This window comes from Orbicella faveolata, unplaced genomic scaffold (assembly GCF_042242905.1).
Source record: "Orbicella faveolata isolate gen_17 unplaced genomic scaffold, um_ofav_v1 contig_14, whole genome shotgun sequence".
Taxonomy (NCBI): Eukaryota; Metazoa; Cnidaria; class Anthozoa; order Scleractinia; family Merulinidae; genus Orbicella; species Orbicella faveolata.
Window position 1 is genome coordinate 15,699,762 of NW_028301541.1, and position 14,334 is coordinate 15,714,095.

General features: G+C 37.7%; 2 protein-coding genes and 1 pseudogene across 3 annotated transcripts in view; all 3 read right to left on the minus strand.

Moving 5' to 3' along the window:
* Positions 1 to 14,334, minus strand: part of LOC110046797 (uncharacterized) — a 233,244-nt gene that overhangs the window by 152,346 nt on the left and 66,564 nt on the right. Inside the window, exons 15-18 of the mRNA XM_089287542.1 lie at positions 10,796 to 11,080; positions 9,374 to 9,682; positions 6,984 to 7,298; positions 6,165 to 6,461 (exon numbers count right to left, since the gene is read on the minus strand). Coding sequence (XP_089143668.1) covers positions 6,165 to 6,461; positions 6,984 to 7,298; positions 9,374 to 9,682; positions 10,796 to 11,080 — 1,206 coding nt within the window. The remainder of the gene's footprint in view (positions 1 to 6,164; positions 6,462 to 6,983; positions 7,299 to 9,373; positions 9,683 to 10,795; positions 11,081 to 14,334) is intronic.
* LOC110046813 (usherin-like) overlaps positions 1 to 14,334 on the minus strand; it is a 260,713-nt pseudogene that overhangs the window by 22,520 nt on the left and 223,859 nt on the right. The gene's annotated exons all lie outside the window — the stretch shown is intronic.
* LOC149114193 (uncharacterized protein KIAA1958-like) lies at positions 1,492 to 3,164 on the minus strand. Its single transcript, XM_089287597.1, has one exon. It carries the CDS (start codon positions 2,762 to 2,764, stop codon positions 1,499 to 1,501), a length of 1,266 nt encoding a protein of 421 aa, XP_089143723.1. The 5' UTR covers positions 2,765 to 3,164; the 3' UTR covers positions 1,492 to 1,498.

Below are 14,334 nucleotides of genomic sequence, written 5' to 3' on the forward strand. Positions count from 1 at the left end.
GGCGGCAACTTAGCTTTACTTCCGGTACTACGTAAGATCTATCGTTTTTATTAAAAAAAACAAAAACAAAAACAATCTCTTGGTGTTCCTGTAATTAGTTGATTTTAGAATACACAAAAGGAAAGGGATCGGCCTTCGGGCCTCTTCTTTGGAGTGTTTTCCACAACGATCTACACCTCTCCACTGATGAAAACAGGTTATTTACGTAGCGGGTGACCACCAACTGTTTTTAGTGGCGAAGGCAACTAACGAAGCGGAAAGCATTTTAACTGAGGAATGAAACATCATCTCTGAGTGGTACAACAACAACTTTTTACAAGGAAATTTTTCAAAGTATCAGGTGATGAGTCTGGGCCCGAGGAACTGTCATAAGGATTTACACATTGTTATCAATGACACTGTAATTGATCAGAAACCAGAGATAACGCTCTTAGGGGTTACCTTTGACGATCAACTATCATTTTTGAGTCATGTAAGCAATGTTTGTAGAAAAGCCTCCTATCAAACTGGTGTTCTTCTGAGATTACGCAACCTCATTCCGATATCAGCTAAATTACACATTGTCAAATTTGCTATACTACCTCATCTCACATACTGTCAGACTGTCTGGCATTTTGTCGTTCTTCTGATGGCAGAAAACTAGAACGAATTGAGGAACGAGCACTACGAGCTGTTTATTGTGACAATAAATCGACGTATGAGGAACTCTTGCAAAGAGCGAAACTACCAACACTTCATACGCGACGATTGCAAGCCATTGCAATCATAATGTATAAAGTCAAAAATGGTCAGGCGCCTCCTTACATTGCGGAATTATTTGTTGTTACAAATTCTCAGTATCACCTTAGAAATTCTGATTTCACCATATCCAGATTTTGGACCGTTGCTCATGGCAAACATAGCCTGACTTATTTAGGCCCTGTTCGTTGGTCCAAACTCGACAAATCTATTCGATCTCCTGAATCATTGCACACTTTTAAAAAGCGCATCTAATTGGTTGATTACACTAGCCTGCTGGACAGTACGTGTAAAGACTGTTCTTTATGTAACAACTAACACTAGATCTTACTGCATGACTCATTGTTTGTTTTGTATATATATTTTAAAACACTTACATACGTACATGTATTTCATATTTTATTAATTATTAGTATAGGAAATAGCACGGTTTCTAGGGGTATTTGGGATAAATACCGCGAGTGATATTTGGGGAGTTTTGAAATATCACGAGCCGGTATTTATCCCAAATACCCCGAAGAAACCGTGCTATTTTTTGTTTATACTACAAGGCAAAGAAATTTTGCGTTTCATATAACACACATATTTTTATTTAGTCACGCGCAGTTGAATGGCTATACAATGACATGTGATTAAACATGTGATCGCTTAAACATCACATATGGTCACACATCACACAACTGTGATGAAACTGTACTCGAATGTCTGTAAATCTCAGTTCTAAAGAGTGAAAGTTTTTAATAGGTTCATCAATCAAAGTTTAACAATCATCTGCAATCGATTCTGCCTGTGGAACACTACACCTCGGCTCGGGAAACTTCTGGCTAAGCTGGTAGTTGATGGTCACTCGACAGCCGTGGAAATTGTTGATTGTAGTCAACCGCTCTTCATTCATCATCAGCGTGTTTTCCACATCAGAGGAAAGGCCAACATTCTGAAGAGGACGGCGTTGGTTGGACGTGCTTGCCTGACCGTCAGAGCTTATGATTGAGGAAATCAGCCGTTGTTCATTCTCATCGCCTTCCTCGTAGTCGGCTAAAGAGCGCTCGTTTGTATGGCCAGTGATGCCAATAATTGCGGAGCGAGGTTGGTTGGCAGCTTTGAGTTTCTTCACCAGCGTTTTGCGTGCACTGTGGTTTGTGAGCCGTTTACCTTCAATCTCGCCCTGAAGAGCCATAGATTTCATGAAGGAATTAATGCTGTGGATCCCCATTCTCTGTCGCTTATACCACACTTGACACTTAGGGCGCTCAATCACCGCGAGGTAAAATGGCCCACTGTTTTTCATTTCCTCGGGTCTGTGTGACAGGAACGTCTTTAGAAGCTTGACTGGACATCTTGGCCCACCAGTTACAAATATTTTCGGCTGAACCACTCTTCTTTTTTTGCGAAGGCCGCCCTGACGCGTTTTTGTGGGATTTTCTTCGTACGTGATGTACTCGACGCCATTGTCGTCTTTGGTGAATGAAAGATCTTCGACATACATGTCATGGTGTTCCTGACAGCCTCGTAATCCGAAATGCTGCGTCAAAAGAAACCACATTGTGGTTATTAGGGACTTCGGAGACTGGCTGCCAAGGAGCCCTTTGGACCACAACAGCTCTTCATCTTCAGTGGTTAGTGCTTTTGATGCACGGGGACGTTTGCCGTAGCCCTGTTCACGGAGGAAGCGAGCTTTCCCTTCGAGTACTTTGCGACTGTTGACAAACTCTCTGTCCTTGGCAATGGAAATGCTGCTGCCTGCTTCCTTTAAATGACGGTCCAGGGACGCTATCATTACCCACAAACTGTCTGGCTCGTAGCCTGAACCATCCTTCTTTCTACCCTCGGCGAAAAACTTCTGAAGCATCTCGTCAAGTTCCTTGGCTTCGTGGCTTACAATATCTGGACTGTATGCTTTTTCTTCAGCCCATGTGGTCCAAACAGTAACCCAGGTCTTAGTGCTTTTCTTTGTGTTCGAATTTTCTGCATTTTCCTTTAATTGTTGTAGTTCTTTCGCGTCACAATCGGGAAATCTATCCGCCATTGTTTTAAAATTAGAAACAATAATTTTTCAGTTACCATGGAAACTGGCTGTAATTTTTACATGTAGGTATTTCAAATTTGGCTTAAATACTACTGGTCTTAGCCAATCACATTTCAGAAATTTCTCAGCCTGTAGTATAAGATAAGTAATCGTAGTTAGGTGTCCCCAATTAATATACATTGTATGCTAGCGAATTCGACACGTTAATAAAGTTCTTGTCTTATCTTATCTGAAAATAATCTGTATATGGTCTCGTATGAAGGCATGGTAACCCTATATATATAGTTAGTGCGCTCGCCTCGAGATCGAGCAGTCCGGGTTCAAGCCCTGGTCGAGGACATTAAATGTCATTGTGTCGTTTTCTTGGGCAGGACACTTTACTCTCACAGTGCCTCTCTCCACCCAGGTGTACAAATGAGTACCGGCAAATTTAATGCTGGGGCTAATCCTGCAATGGATTCACATCTCAACCAGGGAGAAGCAGAAATACTTCTAGTCTCTTGATGCTGCTAAAACCGGAGATACTTTACCTATAAAATTATGATCTCTTACTATGCAAACCGTTTATGAAATTTTAATACAAACATTTCTGCCCAGTGCGACTTGCAAATCTCATGGGTTATTTTCTTTGAGAACGTTTCTTTCACAAATTTGATATCAATGATAGGTTTTTTAACCTCTGACCGGTTAAAGAAGCCAATTCTACACAGGAGAGGTCAGCTTCAAAGTGAGTAACAGACAAGAACCAAGCAGCCACAAAATCCACAATAACACCCACAAAAAAAGGATTCAAATAAAAAATTGCTTACTGTCCTGGTCCGTTCTAACAACAATTACAGGGTCATTGGCTGGTCCATTTCCTTTTACAGTAGATGCAAACACTGCCATGTTGTAGTTGACGTACTCCTTTAGTTCTGTCAAATTCTTTTGACGGTCATTGGCACCAACCAAAACACTTCCATTGTCATTCTCTGTTTGTGAGTGGTAAGTAATGGTGTAACCGGTTATGATACCATTCTGTTTATCAGCTGGAACTTCATCCCACATGACTAAGATGCTGGTTGAACTGCTGTTCTGTCCTCTCACATTTTGCGGAGCACCGTCAGGTTCTGACGAAAAAAAAATGTATGAACAAGCTTACTAAAGGCTTAATGACCCTTGATAACCATCGTTATTTACTTTACAGAGATACTTACAACTAGTCACTTTCTCTGCAAATTAAGTTAATTTGCAAAGAAAGTGACTAGGCTTAAGTATCTGAGTAAAGCAAATACCGATAGCTATTAACGCCTTTCTGACGTCACTTGAGGGAACTGAATGAATCATGGATCATGCAAGACAATGTCTACCTATCTAACGGAAGAAAATGGATAATCTGGGACTAAAATATCATCAACGCCATCAGTAAGAAAACTGAGAGGTAAAGGTAACATTAGTGGTGAGTTAGGTGCATGTGAAGGAGACTAGCACTACTGAAATTTCCCTTTGCGAATAGATCGACAATTAAAATGCTTTAAGCTCGAGAGAGCAGCTGGCTTGTGTCATTTTCTTGCTACATGTAAGTGACAATTTCTGAAATTTACCAAACATCTCTTGCAAGCTTCAAAGGGGAAGGTGTGCACTCAGGCCAAAATGACCAACATTGCCGGAGCTTAATAAGAGTTTTTTATAGCATGGAGCAACTACAAGTAACACAAATACTCCCCCTAAATGGACAGGTAGTCTATTGCAGGTAATACCCTCGTATTTTAGACTGTCCTCACAGTTCATCAATTGTCAAGATTTCAGGGGTGAAAACAAGCATCATAGGAGAAGAATGCTGTGTGTATAAACACAACACAATGGACGGCCAGTGCTCAAAACAATACTGATCGATCCGAGCTGTCACTCTCCTAGGCATTAGGCTATCACGTCTTTCAACAGCACTGAACGTGCACTCGTAGCTAGTTTGAAAAGCTATTTACATCTCATTCGAGCATGAAAAGCTACTTTCCAGAGATTGGAACGAATGTAAATTGAAAGGAAAAAATTAATTACTTACTATTCTGGCCTGTTCTCACAACAATAACGGGATCACTGGCTGGTCCATCTCCTTTCACAGTAGATGCAAACACTGTGATATTGTAGATGACAAACTCCTTTAGACCGGTCAATTCCTTTTCACGATCTTCCGCACCAGCTGGAACACTGTCATTGTCATTCTCTGTTTGTGACTGGTAAGTAATGGTGTAACCGGTTATGATACCATTCTGTTGATCAGCTGGAACTTCATCCCACGTGACTAAGATGCTGGTTGAGTTGCGGTCCTGTCCCATTACATTTTGTGGAGCACTTTCAGGTTCTGATGTAAAAGATCAAAACAAGTTAGCTTAGCATGATTGGTTGGTTGAGCTTTCGTACATATAACTATTTGTAAATGTTGTGAGGGCAGTTATTAACAATCTTCTTCTTTAGAGGTGATCATAATCATTTTGTATGCTCTTATCATAGTCTCCTTTAATTTAATCTGTGTACCAACAAGGTACAAGGTAACACGTCACACTGTGCGAAATTTTTACTTTATAAAATCAATAATAATAATGACAATGACAATGACAATGACAATGATAATGATAATGATAATGATAATGATAATGATAATGATAATGATAATGATAATGATAATGATAATGATAATGATAATGATAATGATAATGATAATGATAATGATAATGATAATGATAATGATAATGATAATGATAATGATAATGATAATGATAATGATAATGATAATGATAATGATAATGATAATGATAATGATAATGATAATGATAATGATAATGACAATGATAGTGATAGTGATGTTAATGTTAATGATAATGATAATGACAATTAACACCAATAATAATAATTATAGCTACATTTTTATAGGGCGCATTTCTCAACTCAATGCGCCTAACAGCAAATAACTTACTAAATGAAATAGAACAAATACCTAACTATCCAACCTTCTAACTAACTAAAATAACTGACCAATTTATCACTTAAGAACAATAACGGGCTGATGATTTAATTAATTAGTTAATTAATTAATTAGTTAATAGATGATATTCTGCAATATCAGACCAGGGGCCGGGTTTGTACATGTAAGAAGGATATTGCTAGAAGATGAAATTGCATTACACGTGGCTAACACGTATTGTCACAAAACGTCTTCTACAACCTCTAATGGCAACTTAAGTGTTCAGTATTTTGAGATCAATTACTTCAAAATCACGAGTTCTTTGCCTTCAACTACAAAAATAGTTGCTTTCAAAGGACGCACTTCTACTGATTAAAGCTTTTCAATCAGTCTATACAAAGCACTAAGAAATTACCAAAACATCAAGAAAACGAAAAATTGATAAGAAAGATAACTTACTATCCTGGTCTGTTCTTACAACAATTGGATCACTGGCTGGTCCTTCTCCTTTCACAGTAGATGCAAACACTGTGATATTGTAGTTGACATACTCTTTTAGATCTGTCAATTCTGTCTGGCGAACAGAGGCATTTACTTGAACACCTCCATTGTCATTCTCTGTTTGTGACTTGTAAGTAATGGTGTAACCCGTGATGATACCATTCTGTTGATCAGTTGGAACTTCATCCCACATGACTAAGATGCTGGTTGAGCTGCTGTTCTGTCCTGTCACACTTTCAGGTGCAACACCAGGCTCTGGAGTAGAAAGTTAATTTGATTTTCAAAGGCGAACAGTAACTTGGCATAAACATTACACACAAAAATGTGGCAACAAAAGAGTAAAGAATGAAGCGACGAAGCAAACCCAAGCAAACAACGAAACAAGCAAAGAAAGAACTGAAAAGTTCGAAAAGCAAAAAATTTCTGAAAGTAATAATAAAGTTGACATTGTTCTTACTTTCCTAAGCCAGTGACCCTTTTCACAAACAGCTGTACATGTATGCACCCGACTTTGCTGGGGACAATAGTGGTGAATGGATAAATAAACAACCACATTTATTAGCTTTTCTTGTGTATATTTTTTATTTCAGCTGCAAAAAGGCTGTCACATTTTGATCATGCAAACAATCAAATTGATTCACCTTGTTATTAAAATATCTAGCAATATGTGCCTGAGTAATGTAGAGTGAAAGCAGCAATTTGTATAAATTCAAATGTTACAGATTACATGTATGTAAATGTTGAAACAACTACATTGTTTATGTTAGTGTAGAGCACCTTCTTCATCTGTGGTAGCATTCACTACAGGGCTCCCTTCACTAGTGCCAACCATGTTTCTTGCAAGCACTTTAAAGTAATATAATGTCCAAGGTGAGAGGTTTCCAACAGATGCACTTGTACTGGACACCACACAGGAACCATCTGACATGTATTCTTGACAGACAGCATCTACAAAGTCTGCATTATCTAGACTTGTCTTTACTGTGTAGTTCTGAATTGCACTGTTCCCATCAAAACCAGCAATCCAGGACATATTCACTACTCGTGAGCTCTTTGAGACAACTACGACATTCACTGGTGGGTTTGGTTCCACTGTAAAGTTAATTAATATAAACACTTTTCAACAACAGTCCATGAACAATTAGAGTTCAACAGGTAACTATAGATTGACAAAGACTACATGTACATGTAAGCGACCAAGTGAAAAAAAAAAAATAGTGTTTGGTTAATTGAAGCACCATGAATCAGAACAAACCTTATCAAAAGGGGCTATATTCCTCCTGGCTATTAAATTGAGCGAACAAATTAATGGTGGGTTTGGTTTCACGGTAGAGTTAAGCTTTATAATTATACACTCTTCAACAACAATTCTCGTACAATCAATGTTCTCCCCCATTACTCAAACAGTGACTACAGACTGACAAAGAATACAGGGTACAAGTGAAAAAAAGTGTTTGGCTAAATTATTGAAGTACCATGAATCAGGAAGAGCCTAATCCCCTATTTTTTTTTTTTTTTTTCAGTTTTAATATATAGATTTAGCCAATCCTAAAAGCGGAGCTCCTGATTGCAATAACTGACGATAAAGGAAAGAGAGAATTATTTTTTCTTGGATCAGATACTCAAAAAATGATCATTCGTGAGCATGTAATTGTTCAGCGTGTGGTTTTGCTATTTTTTCCGGTTAAATTTTAACAATTTATACCCAACAATCCCAGCCAAGATTGGAGAAATTACGTACGCAATATATCAGGGACGCGCAGGAGCTCCGCTACTAAGGGCGTTTTTTTCGTCTAACGTAGTCATTTACGTAGAATAATATAAGGTAAATAATAAAAAAAAAAAACAGTGAAAATAAAACTTATATTAATACTTCAGAGGATGCCTTTGGAAGAACAAAACCGATGAATTATCTTCGTTACTTCACGGAATATTCAAATTTCGCCGCTAACTGAAATAACAAAGCTGATGCCTGCGATCAACAAGGTATCTGTTTCTATTTGTCTCAGCATGCCGAGAACTGAAACGAATCTCTTAAGAGGTGATTTTGGTTAGCCTGTGCACACAGACGGATTTTGGTGGGATATTTAAAATAACTCAGATTTATGAACGTTATGATGGCGCAAACAAAATGCAAATTGAACAACCCTGAGTTATTCCTCAAACTTCTATATTTAGAGCAAAGAAATTGGAAACCAAAAGTACTACGAAGAAACAAGAGAACTTGAAAAATGGCAAAGTGAGATTTTTCCTGAATATTGATGTTAGAAAGGAGAAGGGAGGTTTATGGCTGAATACAATAAAAACAAAAAGTTGCGTCCGTTATAGGCAGAGTGAATTTTAGCCGCAAGAGTACAACAGCAGCCAATGTTCACCTAATGGAATTTCTTTTAGATAACTGGCTGAAGAATAGCCATATTACCGTAGAAATAATATATACACTTCGCAGTCCGCTTGTACCTGAATTTTCTTTTACGAGTTTTAGTTTCCAAACTTATTTCTCAACCGCGTTAATCCTCGAAGGAGCAAAGACACTCTGGTATCAAAAGAACAAAACACGTCATTTTACAAATTTGACTGAACAGCGCGAATTCACACGTTAGGCTTTCGCAAGTGGACGAACAAAATTATGAAGTTGAAATCAAAAAAGTCAATTTTCTTTGTAAACTCTTCTCTTGAAGCTATCGTTCATTTAGTTCAAAAGGCATTGCTTACTTGTAAAGTAAAACGGAAAATTACACCCGTCGCTCTCCAGAATTTTGTGGCAATGCGCTAAAACTAGACCTGAGTGACTAAGACAATCAAATGGGAGCATTGGTCGTCCGTTGGGATTTGTGATTGGCAGGCTGAACACCTCAGCCTCGTTATATAGGATCGCTCTTTGTTTAAGACCTGTATATTAGGCTGCTGAATGTAAATTAATGGTGTAAAACAAAAAAAAAAATAGGGAAAGGCAGATGGCAAATTGAAAAAAAAAAAAAAAAAAAAATTATGAGGGTTCTTAAAGAACCATAAAAGCAAGGGATGCAAAAGTAAAACTGAATACAAAAATCTCATTTCAGTAATTTCAGTACCACCCCATTTAAAGCATGCTTTTTCTTTGTTGATAGTTACTTAAAGTTACATTGTATAAACCCAAGTCAATACAATACACCAGGAAAACAGACCTTGAATAACAACTGATGTTGTATCTGATGAATTACCAACATCATTAATAACGAGACAGGTATAGTTCCCAGCATCTTGTGGTGTAGTTGCATTAATGGACAGCTTTACTTGGCTTTCATTGAAAAATGGAATATCCACTCGTGAGTCATTGATCTCCACAATAGTATTTCTTGCTATCACTGTTCCACCTTTTTCCCACTGCACTTCAGACACTGGTGGCAAAGCATTACACTGACAAGTCAGCAGTATCTGTCTTCCTTTAATAACAAACTGTTCTTTAGCACCAGTAATCCTGACTTCTGGCACAACTGCAAATTCAATTTTGTAATTGCTTCAGTTCTTTGCAAAACTTTTGCACTTAATCACAACAAAACAGTAAAATGAAGTAAAATATTAAATGAATGGAAATGAGCTAGGTGATCTACTGTATCTCAAGGCCTAGCTGGGCCAGCTGGGAAAATGGGACAGATAAATACATTTGCATAAATTATTAATACCTCATGAACCATGATTATGGGCATGTACTTTGAAATGTTTTCTTCAAACAGTTTCCTTTGTTTGTTCAAAAAATTCAGACCCATTCTAAAAGCAGTACTCGACGTTGCGACCAGTGGTGTCTCCTATGCGCCCCTTTTTTTTTGTTTTTTTATTTTATTCCACTGGCGACTACCTTTTCACGCTTTTCACTGAAAGATTTTTGCTGGCGACTAAATCAAGCTGGCCCCAAGGTATGTTTTTTTCCCCTCAAAGCCGAGCCCTGAAAGGTGATACTGAATAGAGCACATCACCTTCAACCTTGTAAAATTGTGATCATAGTTTATTTTCCATCAAGTTGTGGTTCCACCATTCCGGGAAAAGTAAACTCTCAGACCAATTTATCTACACACGTACATTGTACATACTGAAAAAAGTATAATTAACGGAAAGTGCTTTGCACTGTATTTATCCATTGAATTGTTGGTTCTAGAAATTTCACTCATTCCACACCATTTCTGACTCATCAAACCCTCATGTAGGATTTGCCAAGTTCCTAAGCCTCAATATGTCGCTGCAGTCAATTGTTTTCGGTCACGTGGTCGGGCGTGGTTTCGGATACGTGACCGAAATCAAATGAAAGAAGAAATGGAGAAAGCCGGACAGGAACTAGGCAAATATGTCAAAATTACAACTTACATAAACTTCCAAAAACTACTCTTTATTCATTCTCATTGGCAGAAAAAAAAAAAACATTATCAATGCTATTGTTGGTTTTGTTCTTGTGTTGTTAACTTTTTTACGTTCTCATTAAAATATGCAAAGAAGTGATATAAATTTAACCAGGCTTTCATCTTGGTCGATAGAAACATGATATGTACAGACTGTACCAGTAGATGTGGTAATCAATTGCGTATCAAGTAAAAACAACACAATTAAGAACTCACAATGTACTGCCAGTGTTCCTGGATAGGAAGTAACAGTATTTAAACTGTTATTTGCCACACAACTGTACAGTCCTTGATCTGCTTGGACAACACTGATTATTTTCAAACTTGAAGTATTTCTCGTAAAAGAAACACTTATCCTCTGATCTGCTATATTTACTGCCTCTCCATCTTTTGTCCATCTTACATCTGGCGCAGGAATTCCATAAACTTTACATTGCAAAGCAATATTTTGTCCCTCTATCACTGTTGAATTCTCTGAATTGCTGATGAATTCAGGTTGAACTAGGAAAAAAGCAACCAGATGTCTGAGATGTGAAAAATGTTCTTTGTTATATGATATGCTACATGATCAAAATATTAGCATGTGTAAAACTCATCTATATAACACTTTCAAATAAATGTTGTCATATACAATGTAATTTCACTGGTTGTAAAATAATCTCCTATTTGCAATTAAATGCAATTCTAATGTTGCAAAATCACATAAACGTTTTGGAAACCATTTTGAGTCAATTAGAAAGAAACAGAATATTTTTCACACTGATTATGTTTAAACTAAAGGTGACTGTAACCGTTCCAACAGCTATAGTGATTTACCACTCTTTAAAGAGCGGTTTTCAATCGAGCTTCAAGTGTAATGGTTTGGTTTTGGTTTTGATGTTACTATGGTTTGAGATGAAAATGGTACAGCCCTAGCTGCTAGAAATGCACATTTACATGTACATTTGTTCCCTTAAAATTGATCCAAGTAAATGAGGGAGGCAGTTATTTTTGCTGCTGCAAAATTTTATTTTCTTTAAAATAAGCGTTGATAGTGAACATTCTAAAGGAGAATTTTACTATCCTGGCAAACAATCTGATGTAGGACAACTTCACTTCCCAACTTACTCTAAAAGAAGGGAATGAAAGTCAACACTGCTCACAAATGAAGAAGTTTTAAAAAAATGAAATTAAAAAACAAAGTGGTCATTAAATGATAAAATGATCATTGACTGAGTGAGGTTGAATTGGACCAGGCAGGAAAATGTTTGGCTCTTGGTTTAAGCCAAATATTTTACCATTTTGCCGTCCCAGTCAGTCAATAAGTACATACAAAATTATTGTTTCTCAATGTTTTGTTACAGTATTAACACAGTGCAACTAAAGGGACAGAGTAACTTCAGTCACTGGAAATGAAATGACAAAATTCAAACGGCAACGTTCCAAAACCCCCCATGGCAAGATTTAAATCTGACCGAGAAGAGTCTTGCACTGTTAAATGACGTCCCTTCTGTCACAGATAGCCTGTGCCAATTTAGCTGGTTGGCATGACGTCTCGTTAGCAATCAAGCGATAAAACCTTATTTTAACTGTTACATGGAAATGAAACAGCGCTTAACGAACTGAATGATTTGGACATCTGTTAGCTGACTGTTTGTTTCTGTTGGCAAACTGACTTGGTTGACAAACAGCTGATAGTTAAATTTCAAAGTTATTCCACGGTTTTCAGAAAAGCTCAGTGAAGAGCAATGCTTGTTTAATACATGTATTGGCTACAAACACTTTGAAACTGCGGGCACCATGACGGGAAACTGTCCTTTAGAAGCTGATGCAATAACTACAAATAAAATAACCCGAACTTATGCCACAAGGAAGTGCTGAGAATTCCATCAGTTGAAATGCCTCATTTTGATTAGTTAGTCAAGCACAAACATATATACAGCAGCAAAATATCGACTAGATCTATCGGTTTTAAAACACTAATGACATAATGACAGTTGTTTCACTCCTCAAGTCACATATTACTAAGCGAAACGAAAAACTGAAGAAGAAACGCTAAATAGTTTAATAATCTTCGGAATACTTTCGATTCACATTAACGAGAATTTAACATGCCCCTGCCACTCCGAAAGCTACCGTAAATAGAAGCATGCAAAAGGATGCAGAGGGACAGCACTTACTGCGCCTCTCAATAAAATGCGGACTCTAAAATTCAAAGCTCAACCGACGAATGCGTTTTTCGCTACCGTCAATCAAATGTTCGGCGGCTCCTCCCAGCTTCCGACTGTGTTATCTGAACTGCGCTCAACGATTTGATTTGATTACCGCGCGCTCGGCAGTAGTCAGAAGCTGGGAGGAGCCGCCGAACATTTGATTGACGGTAGCGAAAAAAGCATTTGTCGGTTGAGCTTTGAATTTTAGAGTCCGTATGTTACTGAAAGGGGCAGTAAGGTAATTCCATCGAAATATAACTCACAATAGATTTTCTTTCAAACTTAACCTATTGGCTGCTTTTAATATATCAAGAGAGCTTAAAATTTGAAATAAAAAAGGGGAAGTCCCCATATTCGTTTGGGAGCGGCAAGGCCTTCAATAAACCCCATAATTCCTGAAATTATCTGTTTTCAGAAACGTTTATATTTGAACTATTCACCTTACGCTTTAAAAGAGCAGAAAAATAGAGAGAAAGTTAAGCTAGAAATACAACAATGGATGTATTGCATAAAATGTTAAGGAGCAATTTGATGTACGCTTAATGATAAGGGCATTCATATTTAGTCGACAGGGATACAATATGTTCCAAGCACGCAGTGTTCTGGGGCCACATATTATCTTTTACGAGTGCTGGCTATGCTTTCATTTTCCGTGATAATTTTTTACTCTGCAACAGAAATTGGTCCATATTCACTGTACAGATAGAAGGTGATCTCTACATTCAAACCAAATAGAAAAAAATCTTTAGGCCCTGATACCCGTTTCCGAGGAAAAAAACGATGATTTGTCTCTCGCAAGCCAAGCCGTTTAGAAAAATGTGTATGTGCACGCGCTCGTGAGCGCGCGCTAATGACGCGAAAATCATGCGCAGTAGCGATGCGCAATGCAATTCTCAGGAATCACCTTAAACACGAAGCGATCCTATAAAAGGCAAGGACACGCCACCTTTGAAGCATTTTGTTGGCTTTTTGTGTAATAGTAGAAAGCGAAATAGCGGTCGCACAACAGAAGAAGTCGTGAAGATTATAGCGTTTTTTTTCGTTAAAACAACGGAGTCATTTACGTAGAATAAAATAAGATAAATAATAAAAATACAGTGAAAATAAAACTTATATTAACACCTTAGAAGATGCCTTTGGAAGAACAGAAACGATGAATTATCTTCGTCACTTCACGGAACATTCAAATTTTGCCGCTAACTAAATTAACAAAGCTGCTGCCTGCGATCAATGAGCTATCGGTTTCCATTTATCTCAGCATGCCGAGAACGAAGACAAATCTCGTAAGAGGTGATGTTGGTTAGCCTGTGAACTCAGACGGATTTTGGTGGGATATTTAAACTCATTCAGATTTTTTGAGCGTTATGATGGTGCATTCAAACAAAATACCTGCGATCAATGAGCTACCGGTTTCCATTTATCTCAGCATGCCGAGAACGAAGACAAATCTCATAAGAGGTGATGTTGGTTAGCTTATGAACACAGACGGCCGGATTTTGGTGGGATATTTAAACTCATTCAGATTTATGAGCGTTATGATGGTGCATTCAAACTGCAAAATGC

Excerpts from the sequence above, each read along its gene's own strand:
- LOC149114193 (XM_089287597.1), bottom strand. The coding sequence starts at position 2,764 with ATGGCGGATAGATTTCCCGATTGTGACGCGAAAGAACTACAACAATTA.